The sequence below is a fragment of the Apteryx mantelli genome, chromosome 16 (assembly GCF_036417845.1).
Source record: "Apteryx mantelli isolate bAptMan1 chromosome 16, bAptMan1.hap1, whole genome shotgun sequence".
In the NCBI taxonomy this organism is placed as follows: Eukaryota; Metazoa; Chordata; class Aves; order Apterygiformes; family Apterygidae; genus Apteryx; species Apteryx mantelli.
In genome coordinates, this window is record NC_089993.1 from 21,198,787 (window position 1) to 21,216,695 (window position 17,909).

The 17,909-nt window shown below is 37.0% G+C and overlaps 1 protein-coding gene across 6 annotated transcripts in view; it reads left to right on the top strand.

Annotated features, from left to right (window-relative positions):
- RBBP6 (RB binding protein 6, ubiquitin ligase) overlaps window positions 1-14,771 on the top strand; it is a 34,358-nt gene extending 19,587 nt beyond the window's left edge. For 4 of the 6 annotated variants that reach the window (XM_067306381.1, XM_067306383.1, XM_067306382.1 and 1 more), the window contains 13 exons: window positions 500-588; window positions 711-807; window positions 2,031-2,170; window positions 3,077-3,249; window positions 3,991-4,094; window positions 4,524-4,885; window positions 6,018-6,114; window positions 6,195-6,273; window positions 6,371-6,428; window positions 7,585-7,950; window positions 8,314-8,415; window positions 9,846-11,594; window positions 12,782-14,771. In XM_067306381.1, the coding sequence (XP_067162482.1) occupies window positions 500-588; window positions 711-807; window positions 2,031-2,170; window positions 3,077-3,249; window positions 3,991-4,094; window positions 4,524-4,885; window positions 6,018-6,114; window positions 6,195-6,273; window positions 6,371-6,428; window positions 7,585-7,950; window positions 8,314-8,415; window positions 9,846-11,594; window positions 12,782-14,348 (4,983 nt within the window). In that variant the 3' untranslated portion in view covers window positions 14,349-14,771. The remainder of the gene's footprint in view (window positions 1-499; window positions 589-710; window positions 808-2,030; window positions 2,171-3,076; window positions 3,250-3,990; window positions 4,095-4,523; window positions 4,886-6,017; window positions 6,115-6,194; window positions 6,274-6,370; window positions 6,429-7,584; window positions 7,951-8,313; window positions 8,416-9,845; window positions 11,595-12,781) is intronic. The other 2 variants (XM_067306384.1, XM_067306386.1) reach the window with 1 other exon arrangement.
- Window positions 14,772-17,909: the final 3,138 nt, after the last annotated feature.

Genomic DNA, 17,909 nt, shown 5'->3' on the forward strand with positions numbered 1-17,909 from the left:
TGAATTTCAGCAAGTAGAAACAACTTTCCCAACTGTAAGTTGTGTCCTTTTAATCCTGCAAAATGTAAATAATGCTTCTTGTATCCGTATTTCTGAATTAAATACACAGTGACTATCTTTCAAATAGCCTGGAGCTTAAAATTCAGTCTAAAAATACTGGATAGTATATTTTTTACACATAGCTTCAGTCCACTTTGTATTAAAGAAAATTGGATTGATTACACAAGTCTTTATGTAAGGTACAAACAGAGCCTAAGGTTTTGAGTGCCCAAGAAAGTTCTTTTCGAGTAGGTTAACAGGCACATAAACATCATGTAATGGCATAAGGACTCCCCAGAACATCTTCAGGACAAATATATTTTATATAAGCAGCTGTTTTGATGCAACCTCAGCTAGAGTTGTGCTGCTCTTTACAGGATTGGATGAGTGGTGTTGTCTTTGGCTGTGTGGACTTAAATGTGTTTCTAATGTGTGTGTCAAATAATTACCTGTTAAACAGACTGCCAATCTGGCTGAAGCCAATGCTTCCGAAGAAGATAAAATAAAAGCTATGATGTCACAGTCTGGCCATGAATATGATCCGATCAAGTAAGTGTTCATAATGTCAAACCTGTTCTTTGAAGATTATGGAAAACTTGTAGAGATACTTGCTTTGAAAAGAGACACACATGCGTACTTTTTTTTTTTTTTTCTCCCCTAAACTTTTTTAGCTACATGAAGAAACCCTTGGGTCCACCTCCACCATCATATACTTGCTTTCGTTGTGGAAAACCTGGCCATTATATAAAGAACTGCCCAACAAATGGGGTAAGATTGTGGTGGACTTCTGATATTACTTAGATTTTGAATTTTTTTAAGTTAGCAATTATTTAAAAATTAGATGAACATTCATAAACTAAGTATTGTCTTACAGCTGTACACTGTGAAGGCAGGCACATTAATACAGTTGGAGAGATTTGTTACCCAACAGAGTTTCTCTCTGGGTTAAAATCTTTTCCCCTTCAATAGGGATTCACTTCAAAGTATGATATTCTATTGTGAATGCTTTTTGAGTTCATTAAAGCTTAAGTTGGAGGGTATAGGGGGCTTTTACAAATACCCTGATCTGCCCTAGAATGTATGAAATCAGCATTTGATGTTTAAGTGAAGATATTAATTACAAATATAGTAGTGATCCTTGTTTTATCCTCTTGAGAAGTGAACTATAGAAGTTATAAAACAATATTGCAAAGCCCTTCAAAATTCAAGGGAAGTCTGGAATTATAAATGTAAATTTCCTCTTGTTTCTAGGACATGTCATTAAATATCATGTCCATAGATTTTTCTCTGTGTACTCTCATGTTTCTTCATGTATATTTTAATAGTATTTCAATTTTAGTGAAAATTCTTCTGAATGTTTCAGCATGTTTTTTTTATTAGTGAACATTCACATTTGCTAGTACTTCATATAATTGAAGAGGATATCTGTCAACCATTAAATTTCATATCTGTATATAGCATAAATACTTTGCACTTGAGGTTGAGGAGTTGTATTTGGCCCTCATCTTGGGAAGATTTGCATGTTTTTGACATCTTAATTACACATATCTCTGGCTGAGTATTCATGACATTTAACATCAGTGACTGAACTTAAATGTCTGAGGTATGAATTTAACCTTCCAGTGTAGACAGTGAATGTAACTTCCTCCAGTGCCTGATTCAGGGCATTGAATTAAGCTCTTGTTCAGTTGTGCTTCGAAGGAGCCTGTTTGTGTCTCTTCTGAGTGGTGAGCTAAGGGAGATTTGACTCTTAAGTAATGTGCCCAAAGTTAAACTGTATGAATAATCTATTAAATTCAAAATACTGCTCAAACCTTCAAAACATCCTGGCTATATATATTTAGGAAAACAGATATTTTAATTATGGAACCCTGATGTGTGGGAAGAGGAGAGTATCGAAGGTTTTTTCTGCTTACTTGAAATAATTATTTAAATGTCGTTTTGCGTGTGGCTCTTTAGATGAGAGATATCTGGATTTCTTTTCTTAACAGGACAAAAATTTTGAGTCTGTTCCCAGGATTAAAAAGAGCACAGGAATTCCCAGGAGTTTCATGATGGAAGTGAAAGATCCCAATACAAAGGGTGCTATGCTTACAAACACTGGAAAATATGCAATACCAACCATTGATGCGTAAGTATGGAATTATCTGATTGACCAAAAAGTGAATGAAAGAGAGCACGTGTAAATGCCTGAGTGAAAATACAACATAGTTGACCAGCATCTGTAATGGCAGCAAAGGAAGTATTGTTGTTGTGTCTTGGCCTTAAAATCAGTCATCTGATATTTTCTAATAATAAAATGGTATGGTCTTGCTGTTTAAACACCTGGAAGTAAGTTAAACTTGTCTTGTGTGAAGGATCTATATTTCTGCAAAAGGGCTTTCAGTAATGTTGTTTTTGTATTTCTGTTTTATCTTTCAAAGGTTTCTTGCAAAACTGAACAAATAGCTATTGGCCTGAGATTTCCTCCCCCTTTGACTTGTATCAAATCTCATGACTGAGACAGACAAAAGGTTTTCTGTTGCTATAAACTGAGAAAATACTAGTGTATATTAACAGAGGCTGTTTTAAAATGCCTGGTTTAATTTCAGCTCTAAAAGTGTTTAGCAGCACTTCTTTTTTTTCTGTCAAGGATATCCTTTTGTAGAAACTGTAACATAGACTTTTTCATTTATTAAAATTTAATTACTCAGAGATTAACTTTATCCTGAGTATACAGTTTAATTTTACCCTCTGACATAGGAAAGGTGGAGTCTTAACTTAACTTCTAGCTGTCAAACATTATTTTTCTAGTCAAAGCTAATCTCTTGTGTCTCAGTTGAGTCAGTGGAGAGGGGTGAATTCTCCAGAGAAACAGTCTCTCTCTTCCCTCTTTTAGTGTAGTGGCTATAGAGAACTAGCTTAAACTAAATAGCCTTCTAAAATGTAGGTAATGTGGAGTGAAAAGAATTCCATCTTTTCTTGATAAAAGCAAAAACTTGGAAAAGTTTTCTTTTATCCACCTCTAACTTTTTTCTTCCCTTCCCCTCCCCCTCAGGGAAGCTTATGCTATAGGAAAGAAGGAAAAGCCTCCTTTCTTACCAGAGGAACCATCCTCCTCCTCAGAAGAAGATGATCCTATTCCGGATGAGTTGTTATGTCTGATTTGCAAAGATATAATGAACGATGCGGTTGTTATTCCCTGCTGTGGAAACAGTTATTGTGACGAATGTAAGTATTTACTCCAACGTTTGTTTATTCAGAACATCAAATCTGATCTTGTGAAAGCAGAAATAGGAGCTAATTTTTTTGTTACCAGCTCTATTTAATACTTAAGTATACCGTATTGGGAAAGGACTCCCTTGATATAAAGAAGAAGAAAGGGCGGCTTCTTTGCCTTCTTGAAAAATTAGTTGAATGCTTTTTACATGGAAAAGAATGAGTATGAGAAGAGTACACAATTCTGCAGCTCATTACAGTACTAAATATTTAACGTGTAGTTTGTCTCCAGCCCTTCTCTCTTGCTGTATAAAATATTACTATTATGTATTCAACCCTGATGATTTACTGTGGACTGAAAGAGGATAGTTAGGCATTTAATCCAAATTCTTCTTAAAGGGACAGTTGTTTTAAACCTTTAGGACCCAAACTTACTGATGCTTTTTAAAAATGTATTTTATCATTAATTTTGAGGTTGGTAACTTTTACTATACCAGATAGTGGGAAAAAGACTAGTCAAAACAGCAAGAACACAGCCTGTTCTACATCTTCAAATGTTAGGATTGTAAAATGTCAAAAATGTGTACTTATTTGCTCTATACTATACCTTTTTTACACTTTTAAACATTTACAGCTTTATGCTCTCAATTCAAGACCATGTTCACCTATTGATTGTGCACGTGTTTTTATAGTTATAACCCCCCAAAATCTATTAGTTTGGCAAAAAATATATTTGATTCTAATTATTCACAGGTATCAGAACAGCACTATTGGAATCTGAGGAACATACCTGTCCGACTTGTCATCAAACAGATGTTTCTCCTGATGCTTTAATTGCCAACAAGTTTCTACGCCAGGTAACAAGATCTCTTTTATGTGAACTGTTTGTAAGAAAAGTCTATTTGTAAATAGCTGAGGGAAAATAAAATAATAATTTGTCTTCTTGAGTAAGGCTAATAATAGGTAAAGTATCTGAAAAGTAAATTTAAAGAGGCTTATGACCTTTACACGCAGACCTGGAAACTTTTGGTCGCGTTTTTGTTTAATAATGATTGCCTCACTTTCACATTGAGTGGTAGCACTAGGCTTGAAATCAAGCAGTTTAAACACTGATATTAGTGATCAGTAACTCTATGAAAGGTACTTGTTTTTAATGTGATGCATTCATATATCTGTATGTTGATTTATTTTAGGATTGATAGCATTTAAAGGAGTACACAAGTAATCTTATTCTGTGAAGGCTGAAGTTTTACATGAGTCTTTCATAAATTTTTTTCTGCCTCTAGGCCGTGAACAACTTCAAAAATGAAACTGGGTACACAAAGAGGCTCCGTAAGCAGATTCAGCAGCAACAGCAGCAGCAGCCACCTCCACCACCACCACCACCACCCCCACCCCCCCTAATGAGACAAACAATAACACGCAACCTGCAGCCTCTACTCAGGCCAACAATTTCCAGACAGCAGGATCCACTAATGATTCCATTAGCTGCTCTGTCTTCTCATTCTGCTGCTGCTTTGTCATTGGCTCCTGGGCAGTCATCTTTGGCAGCTGCTCTGCCAGTAAATCCGTCTTCTGCCGCTGTCTCTGATCTCCCTCCAGCAGTGTCCCTATCTCTCCGCTCTGAAAAGCCAGATGGACCTTTTCAGTAAGTAAATCTGTAGGTCAACACAAATAGAAAACACATCAAAACACTTAAGTTATATTCTCCCTCTTGAGCTTCTCATGTAGCTATTTATAAATCATTAGTGACAGTTCCCAGTAGTTGTGGAAGTTCTGTTTTTTCTCATCTTTTATTGCTTTGAATGAGGACACTTGATAAGTTGGAAGTGTGCCTCACATAAGAACATTCTCAAAAGTTTCTTATTTGATTCCCTATCAGACATTCAGTACCGGCTTATCCTGTAATAGGAACTTTTTTTTCCAGTAGTCCTTTGATATATATATATTTTTTAATTCCTAAAGTAACCATTTAGTTACCATCCAATTGTTAAGTGTTCTTGATTCTATTAATTTCTCTTTATTAGCGAAGAAATTGTGTTTTCATGGAAAGTGTAAAAGCACATTTGTAGGTAAAATTGACCAGATGTATTCACATTACCTTTTTCTAAAACAGTTCTATCATCAGTATTGTAAGTCAGAATCATCCTCAGTAATATACATAGTCTAGCCATGACCCATACAGATTTGGATGTAATCATTATTTAAATCATTCTTTAAAAACCATGTGAATTTCCAGTATTTACAAACATAAAACTCTGACTGCAACCCAGCGAAGTCATGTGAAAATATATTGTAAGGAACTATTTGAACTATTGTTTAAGGTTTATAACCTTTCAGTTTTGTGGACTGAATGCTAATAGCTCCTCTGTCCAGAAGACTGTCAGGCTCAGTTTTACTGTGGAATAGAAAGGGCCACAATTCAAAAGAACCTCTAAGGCAATCTCTAAGCTAGCTTATAAACATTTCCAAATAGAATTTCAGTTCTTACATCTTCCAGAACTGAGGTTCAGTGTGTAGGTTATACATGCTCTAAGCCTTGCATTTGCAACTAGCTTAATAAAATACTTTTCTCGTGACCTTTCTCTTTAAATGTTAGTAATCCAAATGGACTTTTTCAGTGCTTCATTTGTAATCAGCTAACTTTACATATGTAAATCTGTTCTAAGATTATTTTTAATGTATACTTTCATTTACAATAGTCTTCTCTTACCTTGCATTTTATATTTTTCAGTAGCATTTTAAAACACTAGATTTGACTAATAAAACTTTTTTCCTAGTGATGCTGATGTTATACCTCCTGCTGCTCTTGTGACTGCCTCTGAACTTGTTAAATCATCTTCTGTTCTGTCAATCAGCAGTTTGATGGAAGAGAAGGTAAATTTTATTTCAGCATATATAGTGATTCCTGTATTTTAGTAGAGCTTAGTTTCTAACTGTTTGCATTTATTCACAAGGGCTATCAGGTTCCTGTACTAAGACAACCAGCATTACAAAGTCTTCTAGGCTCACAAGGACAATCAATACCCACAACTGGTAAGTATCTGCCACTTGAGAATTTCTTTTAAAAAATTATCTTCATAGAAACTGAATAGGATTTTTTTTAACTCTTTCCCCCTCATCCCTCCAAAAGGTCAGCCAATGAGAGCCAGTACAGTACGCTCAGCAGGCAGCAGGCCAGGCTGGGAACCGTAAGTACATTCTACAGAAATTCAATATATTAGTACTCATAACCTGTTGATTAGACAGTTACACACAACATAACAGATGATTTGTAATGCAATAAGTATGCACATGTAGTTATGGAAAAAAACAAGTGGTAATTAATTTTTAAATGCTTTAGTCTGAATTAGCCCTAACAAAGGGGGATCTGTGCTCTCAGTAAGACTATTTAAAAGAAAGCTCCAGTGTATAATTGAAAAGTTACTCTGAAAAATTAGAAAATTTCAAGGAACCCATAGATTTAAAAATTAAATATAATTAAAACATTAGGTGGAGAGCCACCCTTTTGATTACCAGCTGAATAGGGCTGAAGAAATTGATTTCCCATTAGAAATAAGCCTCCAACACTGTGTTTAACAATGTAGTTAATACTGATTGAGCAAATTATTGAAAAGTCCGCCTGTTATCTTGCAACAATTTGAAATTTCTTCAGCTTAGTCTTCTTGAACAGCCAAGCTGCTTTCTCTCAGTTGGAGTGAGAGTCAGTTTTACCTATTACTACAGTGTCAAGTTTGTCCGTCTTTCTGGGATATATTTGTTATAGATAGGTTATAAGGATGTATTATGTTTTATAAGCTCTTAAAGATAAAGCAAAACAAAACAGGATCCATCCCACAGATAATCTAAAATATCAAATTCAGTAAGCAAGAAAGTAGCAATTTGGGGACAAGAACAGGCCAAATGCATCATCATGAGGACAACAACATAGGAAGTCTTTATGGAAGAAGTTAGAAGAAGTTCAAGAGAAGAATAGTTAATATTTGTGCAGTACTTTGAAGATCAGAAGTGTGAAGTATTAAGTATATCAAGGAGTGGCAGAGGAGCGGTGGGCGCTTGGCACATGGGAAATGGGAGTCTATTTTAAGCATAGGCAGCCTCCATCCACAGTTGCAAAGCTGAGTATGAGGAGAGAAGACTGAGGGAACTGTTGGGGGTGAGGATGTTGAAAGCCAAGTATGAGGAACAAGAAATGAGTATAGTCTCAAATGAACAGAAAGCAGGGAGAAAAATGCTTATTTTGAAAACAAGAAGTGCTTACCACCATGCTCCCACTTCGTTCGCTTTCCTATTTAAGATCAGGGCAGAGTGTAACAAACAGTGACACATGTTTTTGGGTTTCTTTAGAAGTTCAAATCGAGGACGCCCGCATAGTGAACGTACACAAAGGACTCAGGCCCCAACACTACCAGCATCAACACCAGTCTTTGTGCCTGTGCCTCCACCTCCCTTGTATCCTCCACCTCCCCATGCACTTCCTCTTCCACCGGGGGTACCACCACCACAGTTTCCTCCTCAGTTTCCACCTGGTCAGCCTCCATCTGCTGGGTACACTGTCCCCCCTCCAGGATATCCCCCAGCTCCTGCAAACATGTCATCAGCTTGGGTACCAACAGCAGTACCAACGGCTCATTCAAATACCATCCCAACGACACAAGCACCTCCTTTATCTAGGGAGGAGTTTTACAGAGAACAACGGAGACTTAAAGAGGAGTAAGTATTTGGCTCAATGAAGTTGCGTTATTTTTCATTTTTGTATTTCAATAGCATATCGGACTGCAGTTACACTAAAGTGCATCTGGCATAAGCAAAAATGACATATAAAGCATTTTTTTCCAGTATACTTTTTCATTGCAGATGGTAAACATGCAAAGCTAAAGCAAGACAAATGTAATTCTAAAACTTTCCCTAAAAACTCATAGGAATTCTAAACTGTTTTTGCTTAAATAGGATGTTCACCTTTTGCATTTGCATGCAATATACATTTTCTCATATTGGCCATGTTTTGTTTCTTGATGTCTTTTTGTAATAAAGGTCAAACTATAATTGTAATAAAGGTCAAACTTATTTTAACAGGGAAAAGAAAAAGTCCAAACTTGATGAGTTTACAAATGATTTTGCTAAGGAATTGATGGAATATAAAAAGATTCAAAAGGAGCGTAGGCGTTCGTTTTCCAGGTAACTGCTTTACATGTCCGTAATGGAGAAGCAGATTGTCTAGAAGAATGAGAAGGAGTTCCACTCCACCTCTCTATCTTTAGATGGATTGGATGATTCGAGGGATAAGCAGTGACAGGAGTTTCATATGTAGGTTACTAGCTCAAGTACGGCAGAGATTACAATTGACTGATAGCTATAATTTGGCAGCAGTTGTTAAGGAACAGGTGTCTTTATTAGTAAAGCATCTCTATAATGACATCCTTCACCTCCTGACAATCTTGAGGAGGCTAAAAACTGGATAGATGTTGTTGCTGGATTTTCTTCGTCTCCCTAATTCTGATTGTAACCAACCAAAGCACTTCGGAGGAGATACGAGAGAAATTGTCTTCCGTTTTCTCTTTGTTTATCTGATGTAGACACATGGAAAGATTTTTATCCTGGACTGCAAACTGGTGGCTTTCACTAGTGTTTTGTTGACATTGTTAAATTTTTTGTAGGAATTAAAAGATCTGACTTCTTTTTTTATGAAATCTTAAATTGTTAAATTGTTGAAGGACTTGTGAGAGGAAGAACGATGCTAATGAGCATGTGTGGAATAATGTGAAATGGTTCTTGTCAAGGAAAATACTCAGGGTAGTCAACATTTTATATCCAAAAAAATCACTTGGGCATCAGTCTGAATAGTTCTCCATTACTAAATGTCATTAATATCATTCTAAGAGTAAGTGTTGAATCATAGTATTACTAGAGGCTGAGTTTGAAAACTTTTAGATATGATTTTACTTGCATTGAGGTCGCTGTCCTTGGTTTGAGCTAGAGATATGTGCAGAACTTTGCTAGGACATCTAGCTAGAAGTGTTGATCCAGTAGTACTGTATGTAACATTGCAGTACAAAGTATTACACATCTTTCCATAAATTGCCAAATAAGCAGTAAAGTTAAATTGACTGAGCTAGCATTTTAAAACTTAGCTTTACTGCCTTCAGACTAAATCATGTTCTGTTGATGCTTGGTACTGCACTGTAGCCATTAAGACTTGCTCTTTTTGCATCTTACTGCAACAAAAATGATTTGCACAGCATGTGGTTGCTGACTAGTGAAAAATTTGTGCATTCTTGTACCAGTAGAGGCCAGTATACACCACCTTAAATCAATCAGTAGATATGGTAGTTAATATGATAGAAGTGAGTGGAATTAGACGTACTCTTCCTGTATGTTTTTACACTAACAAAGCAGCAGCTGTTCTGTCTTGTAAGCAGAAACTTTTACATATTATCAAGTTCTTCAATTTGCAGTAGCATTATGTCAGCAGCTGAAAGAAGCTTTGACATAAGCATATGGAGAGAGAGAAAAAAAACAAAAACCAAATTTGAGAGGAAAAAAAGTTGGGGTGAGCAACTGTTTTGAATTAACTTCATTTATTTTTTTTGTATTGTGTTTTTTTTAAGGTCCAAGTCTCCCTATAGTGCTTCATCTTACTCTAGAAGTTCATATACCTACTCCAAGTCAAGATCAGGTTCTTCCCGCTCCCGCTCCTACTCTCGGTCGTTTAGTCGTTCCCATTCACGTTCCTACTCACGATCACCTCCGTATCCAAGAAGAGGCAAAGGAAAAAGTCGTAACTATCGTTCTAGGTCAAGGTCACATGGTTATCACCGCTCGAGGTCAAGATCACCACCGTATAGAAGATACCATTCACGATCAAGGTCTCCAATATTTAGAGGCCAGTCTCCCACCAAAAGGACTATACCACAAGGGGAAGGAGAAAGGGAGTATTTTAACAGGTACAGAGAAGTTCCACCGTATGATATGAAAGCTTACTATGGCCGATCTGTTGATTTTAGAGATCCATTTGAAAAAGAAAGATACAGAGAATGGGAAAGGAATTATAGAGAATGGTATGAGAAGTTTTACAAGGGCTATGCTGTTGGAGCTCAACCTCGACCTCCAGTAAATAGAGAGAACTTTTCTCCAGAGAGGTTTGGTCCACCTGGAGCCAGACGAGAGAATTCACCATACACTCGGGGACGTAGGGAGGATTATGCTGGTGGGCAAAGCCATAGAAATCGAAATATAGGTGGAAATTACCCTGAAAAACCTTCTGGAAGAGAGAGCCATGGCATCAAAGATCCTACAAAATCAAAAGAAAAGGAGGTGGAAAATCCACTGGGAGATGGCAAGGGAAATAAACATAAAAAACACCGAAAGAGAAGAAAAGGCGATGAAAACGAAGGATTTCCCAATGCTGAGTTGTTAGAAGGTGCAAGAAAACCAAGAGAACCAGTTACAGCAGAAGACATCAAAGCAGACTCTCTGTTCATGCTCCCCAGTAGAGATGATGCTACCCCTGTGAGAGATGAACCTATGGAAGCAGATTCTATTGCTTTTAAACCAGTGTCTGAAAAGGAGAAAAAAGAGAAAGATAAGCCAAAAGCAAAAGTTGACAAGACAAAACGGAAAGCAGAAGTAGCTGTTCCTCCTAAGAAAGACAGTATAATAAAACCAACTAAAGCTTCCCAGGAGAAGGTAGACACTGATCGTGAAAAATCTCCTCGAACAGAACCTCCTGCGAAAAAAGCGAAGGAGGAGTTGCCAAAGACAGACAGTGTTAAAACATCCTCATCTCAAAAGGACGAGAAGACTCTTGGTACACCACGGAAAGTTCATCCAAAAGTGACAAAAGATCACCCAGAAACCAGACCAGCCAAGGAAGAAAAGACCAAGAAAGATCATCCAAAAGAAATCAAGTCAGAGAAGCCCTCCAACAAAGATGAAAAGTCAAAAAAAACAGTTGAAAAAAGCAAGCCTTCTGATGCAAAACCTGAAAAAAGAAAAAGAAAGGCAGATGAAAAGGTTGATAAAGAACACGAAGCCACTTCCATAAAGGCCTCTAAACCAGAAACTGCTGAATCAAAAACGTCACCAAAGGGGAAGACTGAGCCTGATGGTGAAAAAACAGAGAGAACTCCGGAAAAGGATAAATCTGCTTTTCTGACCACCCCTGCAAAAAAGATTAAACTTAACCGAGAAACCGGCAAAAAGATTGTGAGTGGAGAAAATGTACCACCTGCAAAAGAACCTGCTGAGAAACCTGAGCCAAGCAGCAGCAAAGTTAAACAAGAAAAAGTGAAAGGAAAAGTGAGAAGAAAAGTAACAGCAGCTGATGGATCTAGTTCAACTCTCGTAGATTATACCAGGTACCTTACTATTTTTCCTGTTTCTTTTCTCATCCCCCCCCCCCCCGCCCACTACAAAAATGTTAAATCTTTATGGTGACTAATGAAAGGAGCAGCTAAATCCATTCTAAATGAGTGTTTGAATAACCTGTGAGCTGTTTCATCAAACTGTAATTGGGTCAAATCTAATTTTGTTGAAGAAAAGCAGTCTGTTTGTACTACATAGAAAACTGATAAGGTTAATTCATAGGTGATGGGTTTGACCCTTGTTTCTGGGACTTTTTTCTCTTATTTGTTACCCTGTTGGATGAAGTTATTTGACTCTTTGAGGTGAAGAGGATGGATTGATGTCCCCTCTTTGTCTTCCCTCAAATCCAGCTTACTCTAAAGACAAGGATAACAATCCACATCTATATCATGCAATACGTTAATTTTTAGAATTTCCAAGGTATTATAGTGATATACTTCGGTTGGTATGACACCGAATTATACCTTGCAGAAAAACCAGCTCAGTTGCCAGTACTGTGTATTGATTTTTAACTTTGAGGGCAGTACCATGTTGACACAGCAGCACTGTGTCCAGCCCAATACCAGCTTTTCTGGCATTTACCTTGGAGAGAGCTCTACTATATTCCATTGTGTGGCATGTGAAACCAAAGTGATCTAGTGTGAAGTTATTACTTACATTTCAGTGGCTAAAGAAGCAGGACAAAGCAAATTCAAAACATGTAAGATATTGTTGGGGACGTAAGATACTGTTTGGGTATTCTAAGAAGTTTTAAAAACACATTTTTCTGAAGGAGAACTTGGGGACATGAGGGTAAAACAGTTTGGCTGGACAAATTTCTCATTCCACTGATGCTTGCTTCTGTGGTGAAACAAGAATGTATATCTAATCTATCTACCATTGGTAGAAATAGGACATCAAGGAATTACCAGATCAGACAGTCCCCAATCTGATAATCTTGTGTCTCTGTTAATTAAATATGTAGTAGGAAGATACTAAATGAATTGATTGCTCATAATCTTAGCCAGTGGACTCATCCTTTCTCTTGTCTCTTGCTTTAATTGAACATGTTTTGAAAAAATGCTGAAGACTTAGAATTTAAACGAAGGGCATTTTATAAAATGTATCATACAGTTAAGAAAAGATGGCTGTGCTTGCATCTTACTCCTTATTGATGTATGCTTTTTTTTCTTCTTCTTAGCACTAGTTCTACTGGAGGAAGCCCTGTTAGAAAGTCTGAAGAAAAGCCAGATACAAAACGAACTGTTATTAAGACCATGGAAGAGTATAATAATGATATAACTGCCCCTGCTGAAGACGTCATTATTATGATCCAGGTCCCTCAATCAAAGTGGGATAAAGATGACTTTGAGTCCGAAGAGGAAGACATTAAATCTACCCAGGTACCCTCAAATGTAGGAAAACCTGCTAGTGTTGTAAAAAATGTAAGTGCTAAGCCCCCAAACCCTGTGAAACACAATGAAAAAGAGGCTGAGCCTTTGGAAAAAACACAAAAAACTACAAAAGAAGCAAGTTATGAAAGTTCTCAGCATGATGCAAAAGGTTCAAAAAGCTCAATGTCAAATGAAAAGGGGAAAACCAAAGACCGGGATCATTCTTTGTCAGACAAGGACACTTCTGAGAAGAGAAAGAGCAGTGTTCAGCCAGAAAAAGACCACTCAGAACGTGGGACTGAACAAGGAAATGGAAAAAATATTTCTCAATCTTCCAAAGAGAGCAGATCTTCAGAGAAACATGATACTGGGCGTGGATCCACTGCTAAAGACTTTACTCCTAACCGAGACAAAAAATCTGACCATGATAGCAACAGAGATCATTCTAGTTCCAAGCGCAGAGATGAAAAGAGTGAGTTAGCAAGGAGAAAAGACTCACCTTCTCGAAACAGAGAATCTACATCAGGACAGAAAAGTAAACCAAGAGACGAACGAGCAGAGCCGTCCAAAAAGAGCACTGGAGATTCCAAAAGGAGCAGCTACAGTCCTCCACGTGACCGAAGGCAGTCTGATCACAAAGCTGCTCATGATTCCAAGCGTTCATTGGAAGAACACAAACCTCCAGATAAAAATTCAGGGAAAGAGAAAGAGAAACATGTATCAGAGGTAAAGAGCAATAAAGAAAAAGAGCCAGGTGGTAATAAGCCATCTTTGAGACTTGAATCACCAGATGCAAAAAATGAGAAAGAAAATGTGACTGGGCAAAATGATAAAAGCATCATCAAGCCTAAGCCTCAGGTAAGCAACTCCTCACGGCTCTCTTCCGATTTAACTCGAGAAACTGATGAGGCTGCATTTGTACCAGACTACAATGAAAGTGACAGTGAGAGTAATGTATCTGCAAAAGATGAAGAAACTGCAGGAAAAAATTCTAAAGAACCAAAAGAAAAGCCTGTTGATAAAGTTAAAGAGGAGACAGCAGCACCTACTGCTGACCAGCCTGATGCAAGCAGAAGTCAAAGTCAAAGCAGCCCTAGTGTTAGCCGCAGTCGTAGTCAAAGCCCTTCTGAGAGCCAGACCCGAAGCCACAGCAGCAGCGCCAGCTCAGGAGAGAGTCAAGACAGCAAGAAGAAGAAAAAGAAAAAAGATAAAAAGAAGCACAAGAAACATAAAAAACACAAGAAGCATAAGAAACACGCTGGAAATGAATCGGAATTGGAGAAGAGCCAAAAACACAAACACAAGAAGAAGAAATCTAAGAAGAGCAAAGATAAAGAGAAAGATGACCAAAAAGTTAAATCTGTCACTATATAGAATGACAGATAAGAAAAACTGACTTAATTCCTAAGTCATCTGTATTAAAATTTTGTTAAAATGTAAACGAATTCAAGCTTTGTAAATAATGACATGAAAGACCCTGTGCTGCACTTAAAATATTGCTGCTTGATTATTTGATTTTTACATCAGAGCTTTATAAAGTGAACATTTTGTACAGAATTGTGAGTTGTGACCATGTAACATGAAAGGTTTTGCTGGGGCATCTTATTTTTAACCACCATTAATTAGTTTGGGTGGAGTTTACTGTACTGTGAAAATTTTCACATTTGAATTTTTTTTAATTGCCTGGCAGAAAAAGCTGGTATCAGTTATAAAATATCAGCAGAATGATTTGCAGAATACATTACAGCCCTGTTATGTCACTTTTTGATTACAATAAAAAGTTTTCAGTAAACTTTATTCAATGTGATGAGATTTCCAATGGTAGGTGAACATGAGCAGAGAAAGAATAGCGACAGAAAAAAGTTACCAGTAAAGCTTGCAGGCAGCTAAAATGTATTATATGTAATATATTAACGGGTTTAATTTTGAAGAGACTGGTAGAACTTGAAAACTTCTGAACTGATGCAATGTGGGGAGGTACTGCCAAGAAGAGCACTTTTTACATGTGCCAGGTTATGCCAAGTGGACTTGTTTTTATAATTGAAAAGGTATATTGCCTGAAAAATATAGCCACTATTAGTAGCTGGTACTGACTATTTTAAAACGAATGTTATATATGAAGCTGTCACATTTCAACATTGTTCCAGTTTGTTTAGAAAGCTGTTGCCATGTGTTGGCAAACATTTACACATACATTTTAAGAGAGCTGTCCTATGATCTGTATTTCTTTTCATAACAATATTGATCACAAAAATGTTTGTGTTTTTTTGAAATAGCTTTGTTTTATAATTAGCATTTTCATACTGTGGTGCCACATGATATAGAACAATCATTTGCATTAAATGTGGGGTTAAGTGAATGAGTTTGGCAAGAGAAGAAAGCCCATTAGAAAGGCAGACTTATGCTTAATAGTTCTTTGAACAATGACAGGAAGTATAGAAAATGTAAATTTAATTGCTTTGATAATTTTACAAAGGACGATTTAAAAAAAAGTGGCAGTAGTGTCCAACTGCCAGAAAGCCAGCATGGTGAGAAATATTTCTCATTGTATATTAAGGGTGTAAGATCCCAGTGCCAATTGAATTTGGTAGTAAAAGCCCCTTGACTTTACTGGGCTGTGGGATTTGCCCCAAAAGAGTTCTGTTTAGAAATAATTTAAATTAAAGCAGCATTTCAGGGCTTCCTGTTTGTGGAGACTATTTTGTTCAAAAAGTGGCATTGTTTCTAGGAACTGTCACTTGGATATTTGGCAGTATAGAAATAGCAAAGTAGTTTTTCATCTTGGTTTTCAGTGGGGTGACTATCACATTCTAAATGTTGGGTTAAAGATTGGGCATACTGTACTTCTGATAGCTAAGAAATAACCAACTAGAATTAGTATCGGAATTCACTTCCAGTATTTTGTATCTCTTCATGTCAAGGCATTCAGGACAGGTTTCAAATGCTTTCTGCACAAGGTAAAGCAGACTTTCAGAGTAAGCCACTTAAATTTTTACTTTCCAGAACAAAAAAGTACACGTCCATAATAGTTGCTAAGTGTGCTTATCTGAAGTTTCCTATGTGTAGTCCAGTAAATCCCTATCACACCAAATCAAACGGCAAATGTATTGGAATTTAAGGCACCCTTAGATTGTCCCGTTGTATATTCTGTGTTCATGATTTTAAAGCCATTGGAAATAGAAGGTTTATTTAGCACTGTTCACTGTCAGTGAGTCAAACAGTGTTCTCTAGATTTGAGGAGAAATACTCTTGGAACTCATTTGGCTTCAGGTAAAGAAAAATAGTTAGGATGGTTTTAACCACAGTAAAGAAAAACATATGTACAGAGCAAAATAAGTTTTGCTATCTTGTTCAGGTATAAGAAACAAATGCTGACTCAGTGACTAAATAACAATATATTCCTTATGATAAAATATTATTTGATCATCTACTAAAGGTAAGTGTGGTCTGTTCAGTGAAAGTGATCACAAATCCTTATGTCAGTGTCTTCAGGGAGTCCTTGGGAATCTCTTATCTCCCATCTTCGATTTAGACTAAATGTGTCAGAATGTTGTTTGAACATACTGATAGATGGCAAATCTTAAGCTGAAAAAATTCAGGAAAGAAGGCAGATTAAAAATCTAAATGTAAATGGCCAAGCAGAAAACTACCCCAGTGTAGAAGATAATAAAAGACTAGAATGCTGTCATCCAGAACTTTAAAATTAAGGAAACGTGTGGAAAAGATGACAAGGGTATAAGGCTTAGGATGCATTCATGTCATGCATTGATAGAGATGAAATCAGGAAACCTAGGACACAAAAAGAATTTTAGTTAGAATCCCTAATAAATTGTTCTGCATATTAAAACTTAAGGGAAAGAAGGGAAAGTTTATGTTCATTGTTTAATAACATAGAATAAATAATGGATGAAGCAATAGTGGTGAATATGCTTTCACTTAGTTTTTAGCAGAAAATGTTGGTCATAACTAGTTTTTGTAAAATTTAATAAGGAGGCGCATGGGCTAAAGGAAAGAGGATGTTAAATAACATTCATAAAAAAATTATTCTTGCCTATTAAAGGTACTAGCAAAGCATTTTTTTTGTAAACCCTGAGGTGATGGCGTTCTGTCTCAAATGACTGGAGAAGAGCAAACCTTGTACCTCCCTTTAAAGGGGAAAAGGTAATTTGTTGTAAGATCAATCCAAATGGGACTGAATATTTTTTAGTGTATAAACACACATAATAGGATGAAGAACAGCCATTATCAAACCCTGAAGAACAGAAGTTGAACCTGCTAGTGGGTCCTGCCTCCTCAAAGTCTGTGAGAGCATGATGTGGAAATTATAGCTCTGCCGCGGATCTAGAAAGGTTTACGTGCTTGGGCTCTGTGCCTTGCTTACGTGCTCATGTTTCATTATCTGTGAATACTCCAGCACAGTTAAGGACGCACAGGCTCTTTGTGTAATGCATTTGGAGCAGCGTTATGTTATGGGGGAAAAAAGGCTGTGTTTGTGCCCATGATTTATATAATAGCCTCATAATTGTTGAACTTGCCCAGCCAATTGGAGATCCAGAGCTCATGGCCTTGGTCTGAAGCTTTCACATACGTATTTCCTCTTAAGACAACTTCCTGCACTTCTAGAAACGTATGCAAGACTTGCAGGGCAAGAAGAAAGCACAAGTGGGACTTTGTCACTGTAGCCAAGTGGCTAGGATACTTTGGGGAAGGAATGAATTCTGGGTTTTGGTACATAGAAGTAGTAAGCCTAAGGTGTAGGGTGGAAAACTTAGGTTTGACTTTAATAAAAACTTTGAGTAAGGATAGTAAAGGGCTGAACTAGAATTCTGTAGGAGGTTGCAGAATCTCTTGCATCTCTAACAAGCTAGGCATGCATCTGTCAGAAGTTACTGGTAGCTAAACTTGGCACTGGAATAGAGGTGTTATGTTAGTTGA